Below are 23087 nucleotides of genomic sequence, written 5' to 3'. Positions count from 1 at the left end.
CCGCAGCACGCAGCGGCAGAAGGGCAGCAGCGAGCCAGGCAAATTGGCTTAGCGGGGAGGGCTCAGGGCGGTAAGCCGCTTCCGTGGTAATTACACGAAATAACGGGGAGAGCCTCCCGAAAACGCGCCCCGACCCCTTCCCCCCCGCCCCAGCCATCCCCTCCGCCCGCCGCCCGCTCCCACTTACCGCGGCCGCGGAGCCCGGCTGGACGTGCAGGCTCTCCTCGGGGCTAGGGGCCGCAGCCCGGCGCCGGGGCCGCCATCAGCCGGGGCGGGGGTGCGTGGGGGGGGTCCCCCGTTCCCTCCGAGCCCCTTTTCCCGCGGGCAGCCGCCGGGGCGCGGGGCGGGCGGGCAGCGGACGCGCCCTTCACCGACGCCTCGGGGCCGCCGCCCGCCCCGCCGCCGCGTCCGCCCGGGCGAGATGCAACAAGAGCGAGTGACCAACCGCGCCACCGAGGGAGGATCCGGATCCGTACTTGGAGACGCTGCACATTGATCCGGTGACAGCTAAAATAACGGGAAGACACACCCACTTAGCACCAGCATATTTACATTAACTGCCTCCGGGACCCCGCGGCCGTCAATCACCGATGCGCTCCAGTCAATCACGGCGCGGCTTTAAGGCACGGCGGAACGGGGAGGGAAAAGGGGGGGGCGTGGGGGGCCGCCAGCGAGCGGGGACCCGCCCGGGCTGCCCGAGGTAAGAGCGGGGATCAGCCCCGGGGCCGCAGCTGCGCGGGGTTCCGCGCCTCTCCGCGCAGCCCCCCCCCCCCCCGCGGTGTGGGCATCCCCCGGGGGGAGCGATGCTCGTTGAAAGTTTGCGTGGGGAGAGGGAGGTAACGAAAAGAAGAGCCCGGGGGGGGAGGGAGGAGGGACCCCATCGAAATCGGGGATGCGCCGTTACCGCGCATCTCCCGCTCCCTACCGGGATGAGCGCTCCGCCGCGGTGCGCGGCTGCGGAGCGGCACCGGGGGTGAGGGGGGGGACATCGGGTCGGCAACGAAATCGCCGGGAGGCGAGGGTTGGAGGGGGCACGCCCGTGTTTTTTCGTTCCCCACGGGGACCCACTTCACGGCGGCAGGACCGGCGGCCACCGGAGCGGGGGGGGGGGGCCCCCGCTCCGGTGGCCGCCGGTCCTGCCGCCGTGGCGAGTGCCCACAGCCGCCTCCCTTGCCCTGGTTGCGTTCCCGCATGCAGCGCTCGTCACGGCCACGTTAATTAAACTGTAATTAATCATCGCGTCCGGCCGCGATCGGCGCAATTACACTGATCAAACAGAAGTTAATAACGGCGCGGATCGCCCCCAGCTATCACTTTTGTGTGCGTCCCCCCCTTCCCTCGCCATCACCACCGGCGGCCGGGAAGATGCGGCGGAACCGGCGCGGAGCGAAACGCAGGTGCGGAGCCCCCCCCCCCCCCATCGCCTCCGCGCTCCCCGGGACCCCACGCTTAAACCGGCCCCGCTCCCACGCGGGACAGCGGCCGCTGCTGCCCCCCGCACCCCGGGACGTCCCGTCGGGGGGGGGACACACGGGGACAGGGTGCTGCCGGCCGGGCCTTGCGGCGCGGCCTTCCCGCAACGATCGCAACCCGAGCCGGTAATTATTCCTCGCTTCTTAATTATTTATCCCCCCCCACCGCCACCCTGCAGCTAGGCGGTGAGACGCGCCCCCCTCTCCGCCGGTTTTCGGGTGATCCCACGGCGTGAAATAGCCGCAGTGGCTGCGGAACCGGCTGCGAGGCCACGCCGGGATGCGAAGCACCGGGAGCGGGCGGCGGCGAGGACCGAGCCGGTTCCGTCCCCGTTCCCGGGGCCGCTCCTGCGGCGGCACGTCGGGGCTGGGGCCGGGGGGGAGCTCCGCGATGCTGCGGCTCGGCCCCGGCCCCCCCCCCCCCCGCCCTTCCCCGGGCCGTCCGGCTGCCCCGGTCCCCGCCGAGCTCCCCCGCAGCCCGCAGCGGCGGAGCCGGCCCGCGGCTCGCCCCGCCGGCGGAGCGGTAGCCCGGAGCCCCCAGGCGAGGACCCGCCCGGCCCCGCCGCCCCGGCCCCGCCGCCCCGGCCGCTCTCCCCGCCGGCGCCCCGCTCCTCGCAGCCGCCGGATCTTTTAACAGTTGAATTGACTGCAGTTTTTGTCAGTTAATTAGGTTTAATTTACATAATTAGTACAGTATAAAGAGTATTGGGGATAATCAGGAGGTACGTCTCGCTTACTGTGTAAACACGGATTCGGAATTAAAAATCAGATGTAATTAAGGCGTGTGCGCGCGGCTTTTAATTGTAATGAATTTCTAATTAACGCTCAACGATCGCCGCACGCGAGAGCCGGGACGTTTGCGGCCCCCCCCCCCCCCCCCCCAACTCGGGCTGCGCGGGCGCGGAGGGGCGCGGAGGGGCCGCGGCCGGCGGGGAGGCGGCGGGAGGGCGGGGAGCCCCGGCGGGACCCCCCCAGCCCCGGGCCGGTGCCGCTGGCAGGCGAGGCCGGCGGATAATTTAGGTTAAAACTTAGGGAGCCGTGTCACGGGGGTATAAATAAATAATCACGCGGGGACGGCGGCAAAAGGCCCCGCTCTCCTGGAGGGCTGTGCCGAGATTGCCACATAAATCACGGCGGTCTAATTCAGTGGAAGTTTAATAAACGCCTCCTATTGGAAATGAATGTTCCCCATTTAACAGTTGTATCAGCACCATATAAAACCATGACCCCAATAAATTTAATTTTAGAGGCCGATCAATCCGGGCTTCTCTCTATCGATCCGCAGCGGCTCTGCGCCTTTACAGCCTCCTCCGCGGCCCTTGCCGGGGAGGCGGGGGGCAGGAGCGTTTCGATTAGACTCTTTATTAGGAAAAGATTGCTCCGAGAGGCCTGAAAATTAAACGGTGACATTTTAATTACTGGACATTGACAAAGGGAGCGGGCGGCGGCTCTCTGCAGGCCGGGCACACTCCGCCTGACCCGCCGTGCTGGGCACCCGCGGAGGGCGGGCAGGGACACGGGGCGGGGGGGAGAAGGATGGGGCCCCCCCGGGGCTCCTGCCGTGCGACCCCCGGGGAGAAGCGGGGCCCCCCCGGTGCGCCCGGGGCCCCTTCCCAGCCGGCCCCCCGCACCCGGTGCGACCCCACCGTGCACCCCGGCTCTCCCACCCTGTCCCCCCCTTCTGTGCGCTCCACCAGTCCCACTGTGCCCCCCCCCGCACCCCCAGTCCCCCCAGCACGCACCCTGGCCCTCCCCAGTCTGCACCCCTTGATGTGCCTCAGGTTCCCCACCTGCCGTCGCCTTGTCCCCTGTCCCCCCGTGGCACTGCTGCCCCTCACCTTTCTGGCCACCCAAGCCCTCCCCGCCAGCTCCACAGCTGCCTCACTTCCCTCGGCCGGAGCGGCTGCGGGGCTGCGGAGGAACGCAACATGCAGGGTCGATAGACACGACTTTATTGATTAGGTTAAACCAGCGCCTTCCCGGAGATGGAGCGGGATGAGCCGAGGGCAGCAATTACCTCTGCCTTGGCCCTGCCAGGCCGCGAGTGCCGGGGACAGCCGGGCACCGCGGCCCTCCGGCACCGAGCCGCACTCACCTGCTCGGTCTCTGCTGCGGAGAAGTTTTCCTCCTCCTGCCTGTAAAAGCCCCAGACATCCATTTGCCATTAACCATCTCGCGGGCTGACCGGCTACTTATAAACCTTGAACTTTCACTGCAGGACTCGGCGGCGAGAGCAGCCGCAGCGGGGTACCGGCGAAGCAGCAGCCGCTCCAGTAGCCGGTAAGGCTCAATCTATAAATCCTGTCCTTAGTGCACACTTGTAGTTTATGGCCACCCCCTCTGCTGAAGGTAAAGCAGCCCCGGGTCAGCGCGGCTCCTCGGCAGCCGCACCGCAGCGTTCCCGCTGCAGCTTCCCGCAGGGAAAGGCACAGACCTCTCAGCTCTGCTTTTCTTAAAGCACAACCTGCTTTTTACCCTATGTGCCCAAAATACTCGAATATAGTTAGAAATTTTTTAGGTTTTCCCTCTTAGGCTTTCCCAGACCAGGCCGGGCAGCCCGGCGGTGCAATGCCGGTGAGCTGGGGGAGCAGGATGAGGCCAGCCAGTTCAGGGACAGTCCCCACATCCCTCCAGATTTGTGTCCCACGGTGCCTGTGAGCCCCCCAGCCTGAGGGGTCCCCCAGGGACGGCTGAGGACGGGTTATCCTAAAATACCTGCTATAGCCCGGGACCTCACTGCCACGCAATGGGCCCCGCTCCCCCTCCCCGCCGCAGAGCCCCACCGCAGGGCCATCGTGCCCACCGAGCTGAGGCGTTTGGGGCTGGGGCCGGTTCCTGCCCGGTTCCCCGCAGGGCAGAGGGCAGCCCCAGGCCAGGGACGGGGCTGCGTGGGGCAGGAGTCACCCACAAACAACCTCACGCAGCTGAAGAGGGTCTCCTGAGCACCCTCCGGAGAAGCTGAGAGGCCAGAGCTGCTTCTTCGGCAGCTCTCAAAGAGCTGGGGTCACCTGTGATGTGTTTAACTCGCGCCCAGGCCTGCGTGGGCCGGCTCCTGGCAGCTGAGTGGGGACGGGTCTCCTGGGGGTGTTGTGGGGTCTCTTAACGTGTTGATCTCTGCCAGTTGCACGTCTCAACGGGAGCGGGAGGAAGAGCCTCTGCACAAAGATGCTTTGTCCCCAGGAGGCTGCGCAGCCTCGCAGTCCTTCGCAGGGAGCAGCGCGGGGCTCGCCTGCCTCAAACCCCTGCGGAGGCGAAGGATTTGCTGCTCCCATTCACTGCCCCAAGGGGCCGAGGGTGTTTCTGTCTGCCCCGGACCCCTGCGCTGTGGGGAGCAGCGGAGCAGCCACCGACGGCTCCTCTCTGCGCTGGGGACCCCCCCAGAGTGGAGCACTGGCTTGGGGGATCTCGGCTCTTGCAGCCCCCTGACCTGCCTCCTCCCTCCTCTCCCTCACCCGCCAAGGCCGCAGGCTCCCGGGGGGTCCCAGGTGCAGCTCCCGTGGGGCTGGACGCCGGTGGCCCCGTGGGCTGTCCTGCCTGGAGGCAGCGCTGGGCAGAGGGAGCGCAGTCGGAGCCAGAAAGCTGAGAGCCGTGTCTGCCCCGGCGGCATCGTCCCCCTCCCCACCCGCAGCCCAAGTCCCTCTGTCACCAGGCAGCGCTTTCTGCCCTGGGCTCCCAGAGCCTTCGCTCTCCATCAGCAGATTTTGCTCCCTGCAGAACCAGGGAATTTTTTTCCAGCTGAGACCCAAATTCCCAGGTTTTCCTTCAGACCCTGCCCACATGCTCCCTGCATCACAGGGGCCCCGCAGCCCATCCCTTTTCCATTGATGCCTCCAGGTGAACTTTCCCTGCAGGACCACAAAGCTCCATACGCCACTCCCAGCTTCAATCCTCCGGTTTGCTCATGCTCTCGGATATCAAAGGGATCAAACGAAGCTCCTAAGAGCTGTTTCTAGTGATGGCTCAGTTATTAATGGTAGCGCATCGCTGGCCGCTGTCGTCCGGCTCGACAGACGTGACGCCCAGGGAGAGGGACGGGTCGGGGACCGCTCGCAGCCCCCGAAGCCGCAGCCCGCCGCAATTCCCCGTTCCTGGTTTCTTTACCAGATGTATGCGTGCGTACAGACACACACACGCACGCACGCACACACGCACGCACGCACACGCAGCTTTTCAGGCTGTTATTTGGAAAACAAAGACTGACACTTTGCCTTTGGAAAGCTGACAGCAGGATGTGTTTGGCCACAAGGATACAAGAAACAAAATATTTTCTAATTCTGTGCTGCGTTTAAGGGCAAACTACCCTGGGCTCATCTCACAGGATGAGCTTTGCCTGGCAAGGATCACAGGCAGGGAAAAGCGGAAACCATGGGAAGTTTTGGCACAGATGGGACATCCCCAGTTTCTTCCAGAGCCTGTGAGCTCCCGCACACACGCTCCCATAGGAGCCTGGGTCTATCGGTACCACCATGACTGAGGTGACAGGGAGGAGACGGGGCGGTGGGACTGGTGTGGGGCTGCTGCTGGAGTCCCGAAACGAGCTGGTGGGATGAGGAGTGGGACTGGGGGAGATGGGGGGTCACTCAGCGCACCTATAGCATCCACTGCTGAATTAATGCCTTTGTTAGGCACCCCCCGTGCCAGCTTCTGAGCAGGTCTCAGCTGGAGGGTATAATATTATTATTGCTGCATTTTCTGCAAGCTTTTTAGCCAAGAAATGCCCTGATTCAGACTCCAAAAAGTTGCAGCAGAAGGAGGGGAGAGGGACGACGTCCCCAGGCAGCCCCAGCTCCAGCAGCAGCTCTGCTGAGCCCCTTCGCAGCACCCAGCGCTTCGAGCCCTGCCTGGCAGCCGGGCACATCCCCTGCCTGCTCGCTTCCCAGCCCCGCAGTGGGTTTTGGGGCGGGATGAGCTTACACGCAAGGCTGGCGGCAGAGCCCGGGGCTGGGCTCGCAGCGGCGTGTTTCACGTGGCTTGGCGAGCTCGAAGTCACCGCTGCGTGCACGCTGCCCCCGTGCCGAGGCCGGATTGCCTTAGCCCAAACGCGGCGCAGCAGAACCCCGCTTCGTCGTGCTGCTCGCCAGGCTGCACCCCAGGGGACCCCTTCAGCTGGGTTTGGGGGGACCCTGCACCGCATCGGGGTGCCCCACACCAGGCTCACCGCAGCTCTGGCTGCTCTGCATGGCACGGACACGGGGTCGGCACCCACTTGCTGCAGGGAGAGGAGCCCGGGCTGGGTGCAGACCTGCTGGGGAGCTGCTTGACGTGGGTGGGGGCACCCAGCGGAGCTAAATTTGCCCAGATCCTGGCCTGATTTTATTGCTTCCCCCCTTTCCCTTACTTTTGCTCCTTGGTGCTGACAGGCGGTGGCGAGAATCAGGCTGAATTGCTTGAATTGGGCTCTGCAGGCACCAGGGGTTTGCACACGCGTGTGCAAGGCAGGGCCAGGACACAGGCTGGAAGGGGAGAGCGAGGTGTTGTGCTGGGGGGGGACCCCAGTAGCTCCCATACAGCAACTCAGACTGGGCTGTGGGGTCCAGACCTGCCGTGGGGACCCACACCTCCCGTGGGGACCCACACCCGCTGTGGGGACCCACACCTCCCATGGGGACCCACCACCCAGAGCCACCACCATCGCCAAGGCAGGAGGCAGCAGTTCGGGGAGGCCCGACCTCGCTGCCGCTGGACACTCGGGATGGCAGCGAGGCTGGCCGTGCTGAAGGGGAGCTGGGTATTCCCAAACCCGCCTGCTCCGCTCTCCCATCCAGCCCTAATCCCTCCCAAACCGGCGTTAACCCAGCGCCGGGAACGGAGCGGGGCAGGAGCGGTGCCACCGAGCAGACCCCCGGCCGCACCGAACTCAAGGACCTGGGGAAGGAAAGACGACAGAGGCCCCAAACCTCCCCCGTGATTGCGGGATTGATAAGTATACTGATGAAGACAGCAAGGTTAATACGCATGCCCGTGAATTATAACACCGTCAGCCCCTTAGCCGGGAGATTTTTCACGTTTCCATCAGCTGGCATCCCACACAGATTTTCAGGGGGACGTCTTCCCCTCCCGACCTCCCTGCCAGGCAAAGCGAGAGGAAAAGCCTTGGTTTTACTGACTTTTTAACTAAATCCGAGGCAGAGACTTTTTATCCAGAGAAAGCTAATGTAAACTGTTAGAGATAAATAAATGGAAGAGCTGCCTATAGTCTGGTTGGCTCACAGGGAAGAAATTTGTCTCACTTTAGAAAAAGGACCTGAAGGTATGGGGGCTGTTGACTCATCCATCGTACTGTTATCTGCCAGGGAGGTTGTGACATCAGAGCAATTAAGACAAACTTTAGTCTATAAGTTCATGCCTGCAACCTCTATACTTCAAAAGAAGACAAACGATCCCTCCAAGGAAGGAAACAAAGTCTTTTCCAGGCTGCTTCCAAAGTAACATTTCGGATTTGTAGCGGTTCAGGAGGAATTTTTCACCAAATTGGTTTTTTTTCAAGCTGCTGGTATATAATAAACTACCTGAGCTTTTTTTTTTTTTTTTTTTAGTAAAAGTTTATTTCCGATGCAAAGACAGGCAAACAAAAGCCCCAGCCGCCTCCCTACCCAGGTCACACACACCAACTCTGCCTTTCATGGTCCTCCTCTCTTCTGTGGTTGTTTTTTTTAATAAGCGTCTTAACGCAAGGACTGAGTAAATGCGTGTCAGCCCGTTGTGGAAACGCACACAGAAGCTGCAGGAGTAACAAACACACGGCAGAGACATTGCAGTTGTTCTTCCCGTTACGGTAACAGCAAACCTGGGAGCCTCTGCTTGACCCAGCTGCACCCACCGTGCAGCGACTCCGCTGTAAGAAAATAAGCGCTCAAGGCAGAGCCGAGAAAGGCAAGATGCTTCCGAGCAAGCCACGAGCTGCTGGGATAAGAAACTCTGGCCAGGCGGGCAGGCGGCCGGGCTCGGCCCGGGCCCCGCGCCCCCCGCGCGCTCGTGGGCTGCTGCGCAAGCCTGCGCCGTGGCCCGCGGCTGCCGCGGGCGGCACGGGCTGAGCCTCGCACCCCTGTGCCGCTGCTGTCCGCAAACTCCCCGTGCCCGGGGCTGCTCTCCCTTCGCAGGCAGAGGCCAGCAGCCCACCCCGGCCACGCGTGGCTCGGGGGCTGCCAGCTCGGGCTGGTGCTCGCCCAGCGGCACCCCTACTCCCGGTTTAGGAGCGCACCGTCCTCCTTCACCTCACCTCTTTCCACCTCAGCAAAACCCTTCTGCATTTACGGATCGGCCCGCGGTGCCTGAGCGCGGACGCTCTTTGCGCTGGCCCGCCCAGCAAACCCGAGCCACAGCAGCAGGCGCCCGGGAGCAGAGAGAGGCACCGCCGCCATTTGATAGCGGGATGCTGATCTGCCTGCCGTGCTTCTACTCTGGAAGGGCAATCCCTCACCTCCTGGCAGGATAGACAAGTCCAGATCCTTCTTTTTTTTTTTTTTTCCTCATTTGTTTGCTTTTGTTTTACATTTAAAACCAGCATTTTGTGGATGCCTGCACTCAAAGACAGCCAACAACTCCTTACGAAATCCTCCGAACACTCAGTGTGTCATTCGTACAATAGCAAAAGGCCAACAGTTAAAAAATACTCTGGAGCCAGGAAATATACAATACATTCAATAACAAAAAAATATAGATATAAAATACTTGCTTTAAGGCTGTGTACAGTTTAACTGAAGATAATCTGAGGACATTAAATTGCTCAGCAACAAAAGAAATGTGGGAAGAAAATTCCTTAATGTGGTGGTGAGGGAAAGGCAGCAACAAATATCCTGAAAGATTTTGTTGATGCTCCTAGAAAATATTTTTAGTAAAATATGATCCAGACAGACGGAGAGTCCGAAGCGCGGGGCTGGTGCTGCTCGTCCAGGATGAGGAGCTGCTGCCTCGCGCGGTGCTGCGAGCCGGTCCAGCTCACTGCGGCCCTTGGGTCGCTCGCCGTTCCTCGAGCATCCTGCACACCCACATGGACACCACCTCTGCGTTCCCATCGTTGTACTGCACGATGAAGGGGTGGCCCTGGAAAGCAGGAGAGGCAGAGTTAGCCAGGCTAAACACGTGAAAACCCAAAAAGGTTTGTTTTTTTAATTTTTTTGGGGAAAAAATATATTGGAACATCCTGTGGTTACACTCATAGAAATGCAATAAACCAGCGACTCAAACCAGTGAACGTCCTCTTGGATCCATGTTATCCACGTACATTGTGCGTACGGAGAAGGGAGGGCTGGGGGAACCCAGGCTCCTGACTGAGCCTAGCACTCCTTGGAAATACGGATTTATTTTTTTTTTTTATGTTCGATTAGCTCATTGTGTTTTGAATCAGCTCCTTTCTAGGACGGCTTGCCAGGCTGCTCAGCTTCCAAATGATGTTTTGGTAAAAAGATATTCTGACAAAAACGTTAATCTACGAGTCTGCTTGTAAAGGTCTCTCTGTTGAAGTTTCTCTCCTTTGTGCACCTCTTTCACACGTATTATCCGTGTTCACAACCTGAACGGCTTCGTTGGCGGAGCAGAGGCTGAACCGCGCCACTTGGCATGCGAAAACACGCGGCTGTATGAATGCCACATCCACTTATATTTGCGTCCTTGCCTTTTATCAGTGGAAACCTTACGCCTCACCCTGTGCGCAGGCATCCCTTAAATGGATGGCCCTACAAATTACCTAGGAAAAATCCAATATCCCTGCAAGTGTTAAATTCCTCTTGTTACTTGGCCATCGAGCTCTGTGCCTGCAGATGCAGCCGGACCAGGCGCCAGGCTCTGCAGCACTCGCAGCGTCCATACGGAGAGGCATTTGTTCACGCGCATACGTGCTAGTACACGTCATTTGGAGTGATCGGGTGATAGAGGAATGAAAATATCGCCCAAGTAAAACTGAAACAGGTCTTCCTGAGAAGCTACGGTGGGAATTAACGGAAAGAGGGATAACTATAAAATATTCTCGGCCATGAATTATACGGCTACTGCAGGCACTGGAAGACTGTGTCTTAGACACCTCAGAAAATCAGAACAGCATCTCAGGATGGAAGGAAAATACGGCCTGCAATTTCAGCAGCCAGCTTAGGCAGCTCATGTCTCAATCTGGCCACATTCCTAGAGATGGGAACATGCCATCTTCAGATGAATCTCAAATGAAGTATAAAAATCCACAGGAAACTGAGTACCGCAATTACATAAATGACTGAAAGAAAGCAATCGCCAGGAGAAACCATCACAGATGATGAAAACCTCTACTCCAAATCACTCAAAAGCAGCTCAGTTTTTGCAACACTAAACTTCATAGCTCTTGCAAACAACGCCTGAAAGTAGTCAGAGGAGATCTGCTGGGGAGCCGCTGGGGAGGGTGACGTACGTGTGGGAATTACCGGCGCACGCAGCCCGACGCCAGCCGCGGCGGCCAACGACGGCAATCGGCAGACGGAGAGCGAGCGCGGGTCCGACGCGGGGCCCGGGAAGCCCGGTGGTCGGCTGGGTTAGAACGGCACCGAGCGGAACAACGAAGCAGCACCAGGCTAAAGAGAGCACAATAAATCCTCGCAGCATCAGCTCGAAGCAATAAAACACTGTGCGGGGCCAGGGCTAGCAAATGCAGGAGCCACAGGAATAAAATATGCCATTATCTGCAAGAATTATGGAGAAAGCATGAGATGCTGTTGCTTCAGCTCTTTGGGATGGCTTTGGATTCTTTGGAATCTCAGCCAAAACTTTTTAGGGAGAAATCTGAGATGTGGAAAGCCCTTCTTCAGATCTTACTGGGACCAGCTCAGCTGCTTTCCCAGTTAACCTCGTGGAGGAAAGACGGAAGGAATATTCTGGTGGAGTGACTTGAGCAAGAGGTCCACCACCAGGAGAACACGATGCATAGACTATGCCATGAAGAATTACAGATGTCCAAGTGTTTTATTTCACCACACTGGCTTTAGGTGCCCTGAAAGCTGCCTAACAGCCCCGGGCCTGAGTTTCTTTGCAGCACGGGCTCCCGCCAGCCACAACCCCAGGACTGGGCAGAATGGCAGCTTTCCCCTCTGTGCGTGCATCGGTGGGATGCTGGCCGCACCTCCACAGGCTTCTGGCAAAGGCAACGCAAGAAGGGGCAATGTAAGAGGCACGGTGACCCCAGCCTGCACACACGGAGCATCCTCCATCTCAGCAACATCCTGGCACCCAACAGCTCAGCCTGAAACCGGTCCTGCTCCAGCACCAGGAAAGACGCTGCCGCTCTGCTGCCGGGATTAGCGGAGGTGCCGATGGGCTCTGCCACCCTGTGTTTTAAGCTCAGAGAAGAAAACCAGCACATAGCAATCTCCATGCCAGTAGGGTCCCCAAACGGGCAGCTACAGGTCCCCGTAGCCCACAGAGCTGGCACATTGCTTGGTCTTTATTTCCTCCCACATTGCAATCTCTGCTGTACTCTCCCTGAAAATGTGGCTCCTTCACCATGAAGACGGAGGAACGCCACGGTAAGAGGCAAGACAGAGCTCATAAACACATAAAGAACTCATCAGTCGTTGTTGGGAGCCACTTCTGATTTCCATTCATCTCAAAGGACTAATTCCCACAATTAAGCTAGTGAGAGTTGAGGTGGTGCAGCCCACAGACAAGAAGTGTATTAAGAGGAAAGGATAAGATTAAAAAAAGGTGAGGGAGAGACCCAGAAATTGGGGAAAGAAGGAGAAGCAAGTTCGCCTGTAAGCTAATAAAGAGCTGGGAGGTGGTAGGAGACACGTCTGCACCAGTCAGGATGTTTAGTGGCTTAATCTCCCAGCTATGAAACAGATCTTCCTTTGGAAGTGCTTAAATGAAACTTTTCCCCATCCACTCATCAGAGTGTAAGAGACTGCGCAGGTTTATGCCGTGAACCACACAACAAGCGTGGCCAGACGCTGGTGGAGAGAAAAGGGTTTAATTTAAACAACCGTACCCCAGTCACCTCCCAACAAACCTCACTGCTGATCATCAGTGAGCATATGAAGAATTGCAATAGCTGCTGGCATGAGCAAACCCCACGATGCTGAAAGGTCTGTTACGATCTGCTAGTGCGAGAACCACAGCACAGGGCGAGCACGGTGCCGGCGACTGGGTGCGCACGATGCACCAGGACCGCTCACCCCCAGCATGTGTTTCCTCCCCAGCGCTCAGTCATTGCCCTGCAATGTCTAGGGCAGGAACAGTTGATATTTCAGCCTGGACAGGGAGAAGCTGCACTCACGGGTTTCCTCTCCAGTATCAGCCTGACCTGGTCATGCCGGTGGCCTCCACTCCTTGGATTTCTTTATTTACCAGGTGCACACAACAGGCAGCCTTTGGGAACGCCTCACGTTCCAACTGCAGGCTCTGACCCGATGCCTGCCCTGCTTTTTTCCCCAGGGAAGGCTTCAGCCTGCTCAGTCTATAACTCGAATTTGAAATAGGGGGAAAAAACAAACGTGCCAAAAGTCTACAGAATCTAAAAGACACCACAGTCACTAGGGTGAAGCTACAACAGGAACGGCACGGTTGCAGTCTGAAGGAAGCTCCTGAGTTTTCCTACGTAAAACTCCTTTTATGTGAAAACCCACACACGTGGGGATGCGCACATCCCGCAGAAAACAACCACCGAGATGCCGAAGTCCGCAGATACAAGATCACCCGACTCCTGCAAACTGGAGGCTGCAGCACGACTCTGGTGTGATTACAGGTTTCCAAAGCAAAGTCAGTTCAAAGAACTTGCGTTCCCCTCCTCAGATTTGCCGTGCTTCCCACAGGCTCGAGCTGCAAGCCCTTAATTTTATCTCCAGGCCTTTGAAATTGTGGGCAGCTGCTACCTGCCATTGCAATCGACCTTTCTGAGTTTGCTCTTTGTAACTGCTATAGAAATAGACGGTTTCCCCCCAATATTCAATTTTTTGAAGCAAATTGCTTCCTTTCAGCCATTCTTAGCTGTAGACAGCAACTTTAGATTTGTCAGAGCTCTCTGAATTTCCCACCCAGGCAGATGCATGTGGGCTCACAGTCAGTCATTGCCTGGAAAATGGTCCACCAAGGAAGAACAACATATCCAGAGGTACCAGAGTCCATTCGAGAGCTTTGAGGATGGCAGCGGACAGTTCAGTGCTACCAAGATGGATGGTCTTAAAATGATGCATTTAAGTACACAGATGCTTGCGGCACTGAGCATATGGACGATGTCTTTTTCCTTCCAACACCTGGCTATCAGAAATCTTCGGCTTTGCTCTTCAATGTCTAACATCAGGAATAACACTAAAGAAATACTGCACCCTCTTTTTTTTAACCTCCTACTCCAGATATCCCATGTACATTTGGGTTTCACTGTTTTACTAAACAAATTCAATCTGAAATATTCCTGGTTTTACTTGATTTTTACCTATGAAAACAATTCATGAGAGGCCACGATCGGGAACCCAGAGGCAGGAGTCCCGGAGTTTATTCCCACATACTTTCCAGCATGATTTTCACAAAGCTGCTTCATCTCCCTCATCCTCGTGGTTAAAAAGAGAATAAATGATTCTGCTCTCTCACGAGACTGCTGTGAGAATCAGTGCAAGCGTGTTTTGCCCAGCACTTTGATATTTTCGGGTGCAAAAGGTGCAAGAGTTAAGGGTTAGCATGTTTTTTTTCAGTTGGAAGGGACCTACAATGATCACCCGGTCCAACTGCAAGGTAAAGGCTTAATATGAGCAAGATAGCCTAGAAGTAGCTGTTTCGCCTCTTAAACAAAACAACAGCCAAGGACGCTAGTGAGAACTAGGGAAAAACAATCAAGAGCCCGCAGACAAGGAAGAGCAGATGCATTGGGGCAATTAAAAAACAGCTATTAAAGCCAGTCCGCTTCTCCCATGAATCTGCTTTACGACGGAGAGACTCCCCGCAGAGGAAGGCAGCTCACACCCAGTATATCCTTGCATTTAAGCTACTCACAACATGCAAAGAGAAACTGCAGGCTATGCAAGGCTGAAAATGTCAGCTAGCCATGCTGTTCACCCTATTTGCTTTGTTTTGTGAGGTTATTTCGTTGAAGCCTGGGGTTTTACACACTCACTTGTCTCCCTAGGAATAAGTTTAACTTGAAACTGCTGTTTAGATTTTCCCTGGTTTTAGACTATATTGCTCTAGGGAGGATTTTTCTCAGGCTGAAGGGGTGTTTTTACCAGAAGCGTTTTTTCAGAATCTGGTGGTTGGGGTTTTTTTTATTATTTTTTTTTTGTTCATTTGTTTGTTTCTTTTTTAATAGGGAATGGGAAAACAGATTTCCACCCAAGCCGACTCCAGTGCCAGTGGGACCTGTCTTTGCAAATCTTGGTAGAAAGCCCCTGGCATGTTCAGGTCAGGCACCGAGAGCAAGGACTGGCACAAGGATGTGCCATGTCCATGGACGGCCTGCGCTGAAGTCTACACCAAACCCACTTTGCTTCTTCTAATACTTGACCTCGCTGGACCACACCTCGCTCAGCAACTGCAATAAAAACATACATCAAAGAGCAATACGGAATTGTGGACAATGCACGCGTCCATCGAACTTGCCCTTGGCCTGCTTACAGCAACATTTGAAGTGAAAATGCAGTACAAACTAGGCGAGAGGGACTCGCAGTGGGCTCAGCATCCAAAAACGTCTCAGGGAAAACATTTAAGATTTCCTCCAAAGCCTCCAACCACGGCGTTTGCACCAGCAGCGGTCTCCTCTGCTCTTAGCAACTTTTTCACAAAGTCACCCTGATGGGTTCTCCGCATTTTGCCATTATTCAGCCCCCAGCCCCCCATTCCCCCCTTTTCAAGCATCCAGAGTACTGCAACCATTAACCCCTGCAGCCCAAAACACGCACATCTCAAAGCAACGCCTTCAACTGGAGATATCTTGGGAAGGGAGAGTGGAGAGAAGGGGCATGGAGATTAGACAGGGAAGGAAGGAAGGAACAAGGGAAAACAAACCAGGTAAAAATCAAAACTGCTAAAGGAGAAATGCAGCTGCACCCTCCAGGTCTAGTGCATGCCCAGGCCGCGGGATGGGGCTGGGATAAACTGTCACCTCAAGAAAGAAAAAAAAATGAATATCACAACAGCTTGGACAGTATTAATAAATTCTGGTCAGTGAGTGTCTCGGCCACAAATAAAAGCCCGAGCCCTGACTTAAACAGTGAGCAATATGTTCTAAAACAAACACAAGCAACCTGCTGTACTTAAATATTCCCATATAGATTTATTTTGCTTTGCAAGGTAACACTGAAGAAAGTTAAATGCATGGAAGCTTGAAATGCATTTTCTGTTGCAGCGGCTGGTTTCTCACCGCCGTGCTGAGATGACACTCTCTGCGTGGTGGGGCGTGCACACCTTTTTTGCAGCATCCATCCACCTGGTTTTTTTTTTTTTTGACGTGGGGAAGTTAGCTGGCTCCCAGCACGGCTCGGTCCTGCACTCGCATCCCCCTGGGCAGCAGCAGCGTCGGGTGCTGAGCTGTACCCAGCTCTGCCGCTCCAACAGCACGTTAAGGTCAGCAGAGAGCACAGCTTTTCTACGCTGGCACCTGCGTCCACTCTGAATTGGCAAATAAGAGCTTGATATTAAACCTTCCTTAGTAAAATCACTGTAACGAGTGATTGTACTCGTCTACTCATTTTAAAAATCACTGAGCCTCTGCTCACGCCCTACCAGTGATGGTTCAGCCAACATTTGAGTCTCAGTAACGTGCAAGAGCTCACGGCAACGCTAACAGGCGTAATCACGGAGGGAAGCATGACACCAAGGAAAGAGATGCTCATGAGAGGGGCCCAAAGGTACCACGGGACATCGCCATGACAGAGCTGATCCCAGCCCCGTGCATTTCATGTTTGCTCAGACTTCTACGCACGTTCATCACAAAACAGTAACCACCTCCTTGCCAATTCTTAAAAATAGCTGGCAATCAGCATGTCCAGCAGACCCAAGGAGCATAAAATATGTTGAAAAGCCACAACCAAACAGCTCCCCACGCCTGCCTTACCCCGGCCGGGGGTCTGGCTCCGGGGGACACACAGCCGTTTCTGCGGCCGAGGGGAAGCGGCCGCCGGCGAGCGCACGGCAGCTTGGAGCCGAAAAGGTCAGGCAGGACGGGGCCAGGGATAGCCCCAGCGTGAGTGTCAGCCAGCCTAATTTTGTGTGTCAACTCCGAAAATTAGATAAACAATGACAAACCAGGCTTTTTAAATGAACTTGTCTCATCTCGTTCTCTTGATAAAGGGTACATTTCTCAAGTTGCAGTGTCCCACCAGACAGGTTAACTCTTTCAAAGGGGAGCGCCTCGCAGAGGGTGATGTAAATGATTTAAATATCTGACATGAAATTAAAAGGGCAGTGCCCCCCTGAACACACAGCCCTGGTAATTCAAAGTCATTGCTCACAAACCATCAATCATTTAGCCCAGTCAATTAAATTGCCATTATTCAAGGGTAAAAGTTCTGTAATTTTACCTACCCTTAAAATTCAGCAATTTGCTTTCACAGCCTTCTCCTCCAGCCTGAGGAATCTTCGTTTCTGATATTAGCGCACCCAGAGCTTATTGCACCAGGCTTTACATCGCATCCTTGGCAGGCCTGCGGACGCACGGGCCTTTTCCAGCACCAAGTGCCCACATGCAGCTCTGCTCCAGATCTGCTCGGTGGCATTGCTGGTAGGAGCGAGGGTGAACTGATAAAAGGGACACAGCCCTAATACAAGGCCTGTGCATCACCCACAGCCCCAAATCTGGGCTACCCGCATCCTTTCAGCTATTTAGCCTAATCCATACGTAACAGTTTACACTGCCTCTCATGCATAAGTCCAGGGAAGACCAAAGCTTCACCAGAGTCTATCCCATAAATAGGTTCCTCTGCCACCGACTATCAAACGCTTGTGTTTGGATAGCACCAAGGAGCTTTAGACCAACGCTGAGGCTCCTAAACACCGCCAAAGGACAGGCAGACAATAACTAACATCCCTTAAGCAGTGCTTCTGTGATTGCAGATGACTTTCCAGGCACAAAACAAGGGAGTGTTTATTGTGCGACTGGCTTAAAGGGTCCCTGAAATAGGCAGCTGCTGACCGTAGCCAGGATGGCGACGAAGTACACTGCCAACATGAAACACCGATCAGTCACCAATTTCCTTGTAAATCTGCAAAAATTACAAGGTGGTGTTTCCTGGGGCAGAGGACATGAGGGGGACGGAGAGGACATGGGCGGGAACCTTAATCCCAAACGGTGCCCAATGATACTACTCTTTCTTTGACAGTGCATCCAGATCTAACCCACATCATCATCTCCTTACATTTTTTTGACTGGGGCAGTGAGAGGTTAACTGGGGAGGGCAGCACGACCTGCTCCCAGCTCTCCCGGAGAGCGTGCCAGGGTCAGCGCGGGCTCACCGCACTGCCCTGCTGGGAAGTGCCCGGGGCACCCGAGCCTACAGACCAGCACGGAGAGCCGCATCGCTGCAGGACGTGAAGGTTACGGGGAGGAACCTGGGAACGCCATCCCGCACCTAAGGGGTGGCTGTGGCCTGAGCAGCGGACTGCCCAGGGAGATGGGCAGCGCCGTGGCCTTCCTGGCCGTGCCGCAGCCAGGCTGGAGGGGCTGTGCTTACTGCCAGGATCGCAGCCAGGTGCCCCGATGGCACCACCTCAGCACCTCTTGCTGCTTCGGTGGCTGCAAAAGCAGCAGTGAGCTCCTGGGGCACTGCCTTCTCTTCCTCTTTTCTCCCCTGCGGCAAGAAGAGCCAAGCCCTGACTTTCAATCCCGCACGGCCAAGGCCAGCGCCGGCTGCGCCATCGAGGCACCGTGTGCCATGCTGCTCACGAGGTCTGGTGGAGCGCTGCCGCTGCTCCAGCGCCGCGGGCAGGAGAACCGGCAGGGCCAGCGCAGGCTGCGGCTGCTGCCACAAACGCTCGGGGGCTGCCTGTTGACACCTCGAAGCCCGTCTTCCCTGCAGCCAGGAGCGAGCTGGACAGACAGACCTGAACGTAAACCCCGTGAATAGAGAGGAGGAAGGAGGGACACCGTGAGAGGGACCGAGGTCTTATGTTAATGACTACACGACACCCAATCATCACCACAACACCTAGCGAACTAGAAATAGCAATATAAGACTTCATGCTTACACAAGGTACGTTAGGAAATAAGCAGCACTGCTGTTGGTTGCAACAGTGCCATCCTTTTGATGTTCTCTTTTACAGGAATCCTCCCAGACTGTGCAGTTAAAGGACTGTGCCCCATTTATTACGAAGAAGCACAGACAAATTATGCACTTCATTTAAAAATTTGAATTCAGCATAACAAAAACCATAATAAAAAGATCCCAACTGTTGCAGGCACAGACTATCAAGACGATGGCAGTGCCCTCAGACAGCATTTCAAATACAGTTTATTAGTGTGTGATATGAAAAGGGTATTTTTATTGCATGATATAATGCAATGGGACCTTGGGCGCTCTGCAGAAGGACCTTGCACTCAGAAGTGTAATGAACCCATAGTCCAAAAAACATTATACTGTACATTAACCTATCATTAATGGCACATTAGGGCTAGGGGCATTGCACGCTTGCTGGTCAGGGCTCCATCAGGACAGTATGGAGGAAACCACAGTCTTCACAGGCTTAAAACAAATAGAGAAAATAAATATTACTGATGGCTACAGGCTGCTTTAAGGGAAGCTCACTCTCCGCTTAACATGCAATTTTGATGCCATTTTTTAAAGGGGGGAGGGAGAAGACAATGCAGCAGTTTATTAAGCGATATTAGAAATGGCACGTCACTGCTCTGCAGCATTGAATGTCGCCGTGGTGCATCAGATGCATCAACACGGAGCTTTTCCTGCACAAAACGCGGCACCTCTGAGCACGGGGGCACCTCTTAAGAAGAAAATGAAAACTGGAAACCTGCTCCCCTTCCCTGCCATTGCCTAATCCCCGACGACGCTGGTAAGGCTTCCCTGGCAGCAGGAGTTGAGACCTGGGAGAAGCATCCTCCGGCCCAGCTCTGCACAGCCCCATGGCTGCCGGCAGGACAGCCGGGACCCGTCCGTCCACATCTGCACCCATTTCCATCCCACCTGAGAGCCGTCCGGCAGAACGCCAGCCTGTGCCTACAGTAACTCAGTGCAAAACGTGACCAAATCACGACACACTTGTTATGTTCCCGAATCCGCTGGGATGTCCCATGCCTTCCTCCACTGGAGGTGCCCTCTTTGTTCAAAGGCAGCTGGATGAGAGGTTCACAGCGCAAACGTTAAATCAGAAAAGCCCGGCTGGCCACTCAGCCCTAGCTGGCTGAAGGAGCGCAAGCCCTGCAATTCTGGAAAATAAGAACTTGGCTGCAAAGGAGCGTGCCACAGTTATCATCCCAGCTAGTCCTCCGATTGCTACCGATGCGTCTATGCTATTTACAGCTCTTGTAATTAACTGAGGGCACACACTCGAGAGGAAATTCTTGCCCATTCACATGTTTAATGGGAACACAAGTCAGACCTCCAAAAGGACAAACGCGAACCTCACCTCTGGAGCTGGACTATCTGCCCAGGACACCTGCAGACATGAAGTGCTGGAGTAACCCAAAATACCCCAGACTGACCCTGTGTCCCCCTCTAGTGACCTCAGCACATATAAGATTTCATCACTCTACCACTGCCTCCAATAGTGGAGGATTTTACATCTAGAGCTCCTGCCTCCAAGGACAAGCCAAACTAAATGCTGTTCTAATTATCTGTGCTAGCTATCCACAAGGCCGATTTCTGCTCCCACAGCCAGGAATAGCAGCGAGGAATCCTCAGGCCAATACTCTATTGCCGACTCCCAAAACATTGTTAATTCACAGGCACAGAAGGTGTCAGAGTCCTCCTCCGGGGCTGCTCCATGCAGCAGGCTTCCCTCCACCGCTCGCTTCTAAGGCTTGAGCGGGGTAAAAAATCTGAAGGCTTCAAACGCTGGCATGGATCCACGGAGACACAGAATAGACACACGGGTAAAAAGACCCTGCAAGACGCTACTGAAGCAAGATCTGGCTGTTGCATCTCCCGTGTTACTTTTGCAATTTTAGGATGTGTTTTGACATGGGAGGTAACCCTGCAAAGAAAAGGGCGAGTGCCTGACGTCCCTGAAACAGCAGCGACGGGGAGGCTTAGCGTGCGTGTCTAGAAAGCGTGGCCCCAGTGTCCCAAAGCTCCAGCAACGTCAGCCCTTGCTTTGAGAGACACTCTCCTCCAGAAATGAAGCCTCCTTGTCTCTTCCATGCGGCACCTGCAGTGATGGGACTGCATATGTCAAATCATAGCAAGTTTAACCATAAAGTACCAGCTTTTCATATGTACTTGCACGGTTGTGTCTGATCTGGGACCAAGTGTTTACTGGCCCAGTTCTCTCTCCCAGTTCCTATCCTCAGACTAGCGACTATTCAGGGCAAGAACTGCCTCTCGCTGTGCTTGGTGAGGAATTCAGCATCCCCGAGAGCCTGTCCTCGGCTGGCTGCTACAGGGAAATCGCCCATAGCAGGGGCCAGAGACACAGTGCTTCAACAGACCTGCGGGAGCCTGCACAGCTGCAGGTGGCACGGGCAGGCTGAGGGCACAGGGACTCCAAGAGCCAGGAGACAAAAGCACCCAGAAAGTAACGCTTTCACAGACTTTCCCAACCCCACGAGGGCATCACCTGTAGCTTCTGCCAGCTCAGAGAGCAGAAGGGACCGATTTGCCTAGAGGACGGTGAGGGTAGCGAAGAGGGCCAGAAAGCCGCATCGATGGGTGGCGTTTTCTGGGCGGAGATGAAGCAGGGACAAGAACACATCCATAAGCAACAGCAAGTATCATTAGTCTCCTTGAAGTTTCTGCTCCCTTTCCTCATTCCTTATTCTGCGCAGCTAACAGCACAGCCCCGGCCTGCTAAACAGCTCCACGCAGAGCGTCGGCAAGTGGTGAGTTTTGTTTGTTGCATGGCCTCCCTAACATACGCTGTAATTAAAATGTTGATTACTAAACAGTTTAAATATATGACAGACAATGCAGTTAAAGCCTACAGTTAGGTCAATATGTGATTTAGATTTGCCATTTAAAAACTCTCATTTAAATTTTGCATACATTAATCACTACCATACTTCAATGTTCTGATATCCACCTGACTACACTATTAAAATAAAACTTGCTGCCCCAGGGAAATCCTACTTATTCTTAATTGTTTCGAGGCTTTGATGGGCTTTTAATCTAAGATTAATTTATGCAATTTTAAATAACTCTTCTTATGATTAATAAGCTTGAAAATTAAAAGGAGTCTAAAGCAATTATAATGAGCATTTGGTCATAACCTCATTAGGAGAAGGAGTGAAGGATACAGCTCTGGAATTCTTACAAGACTACAATTTAAGGTTACTTTCAGAGGAGTCAAACATAGTTCTTGAAATTGCAAAGGCAGATTAGCCTAGGTCAGTGCTAGAACTATGGCTATCTAGATTAGCACACTAATGATTTTATCCCTCTGATGATACTTAAGATAGTGAAAAGATGATACAAAACCTATCAAACAAAGATAAATGGATAACACTATGAAGAGGTGAAGTCTTGGAGCTGTATTTCTTGTTTATCCTTTTTTTTTTTGAGAAGGATTCCTTTGTGGGGTTTTTTTGCGTATTATTTATCTATTTGTAGATTAACTTTTACCAATGCACTTTTACTTTTTACGTGATAAAGTTAATTGCAAGTGATTTTCAGCTGGTGTAGTAGTTTTGTTGAGGCACATTCTGTAAATTCTGCTGTAATTTACAGAATTTGTCTTTAAATAGCGGCAGTCCCCAGGCATAACGGATGGACCAGGAGGAAGAACAGCTTAACTTAAACCTGAAAACCTTAACCTGAAGAGGAACTGTCCACATGTCACACCTGAATTTCCATTTTTAAACAGCAGTATAGATCCTTCCATTATGATTAAAATAATTCTTTCAGCCTTCTTTGGAAGCTTTGGGCCTTGGCCGTAGCCAAACGATGGGCCAAACGGCGCTAGCCGAGTATGTCCTAAAAACAGTCCTCAGAGACCCCCTGTGCACTTGCCTGATGTGTCCAGGCTGGCAAATCATCATCAAGACTCAGGGTCAAGGGGGAATTTTTTTTCAGGTCAGATTAGCAGGAATCAGTGCAGCTCCTCTGACTTCTGTAGCGTGGACCTGACTCCGACCAACTCAATCCCCTCCCGTTGCAGGAGCCCAGGGTGTGCACGGGTGGGTATATGAACGGGTCTGATTTTTGCTGTTCTCTTTCTGTGGCATATACTAGTCTTAAATTTACTACCGAGTTTTGGTTTTGGCTGTGGCACAGAGGAGTCTATTTGCCCATCTGCAGATCATTTTTTCCACAGTAGTTTTGCTTTTGATATTTGCTGTTAAACCGATAACTGTGCTTGGCATGCCTCTTGGTGCTTAGCTAACAGAACGAGCTAACTCCCAGCAAAGGTATTTTTTTTTTTTTGTGATGACTCTTAAAAAAAACTAAGGCAACCGAAATACAATTGGAGCGTGCTTTTGCAAGTGCCGCTGAGGTGAAGAAGAGCTGTAGAAGAGGAACAGAGAGAGTGGCCCAAGGCTGATAAGAGCATGTCAACATTAGCAAGCTG

The 23087-nt window shown here is 54.4% G+C and overlaps 1 protein-coding gene across 6 annotated transcripts in view; it reads right to left on the bottom strand.

Moving 5' to 3' along the window:
- Nucleotides 1-8113: 8113 nt before the first annotated feature.
- MAP2K5 (mitogen-activated protein kinase kinase 5) overlaps nt 8114-23087 on the bottom strand; it is a 148631-nt gene continuing 133657 nt past the window's right edge. For 5 of the 6 annotated variants that reach the window (XM_082322395.1, XM_082322391.1, XM_082322393.1 and 2 more), the window contains one exon: nt 8114-9515. In XM_082322395.1, the coding sequence (XP_082178521.1) occupies nt 9149-9515 (367 nt within the window). In that variant the 3' untranslated portion in view covers nt 8114-9148. The remainder of the gene's footprint in view (nt 9516-23087) is intronic. The other variant, XM_082322394.1, reaches the window with a different exon arrangement.

This window comes from Platalea leucorodia (genome assembly GCF_965183815.1).
Source record: "Platalea leucorodia genome assembly, chromosome: 9".
In the NCBI taxonomy this organism is placed as follows: Eukaryota; Metazoa; Chordata; class Aves; order Pelecaniformes; family Threskiornithidae; genus Platalea; species Platalea leucorodia.
The sequence above is the reverse complement of the archived record's forward strand: the minus strand, read 5'-3'. Positions and strand labels throughout refer to the sequence as shown.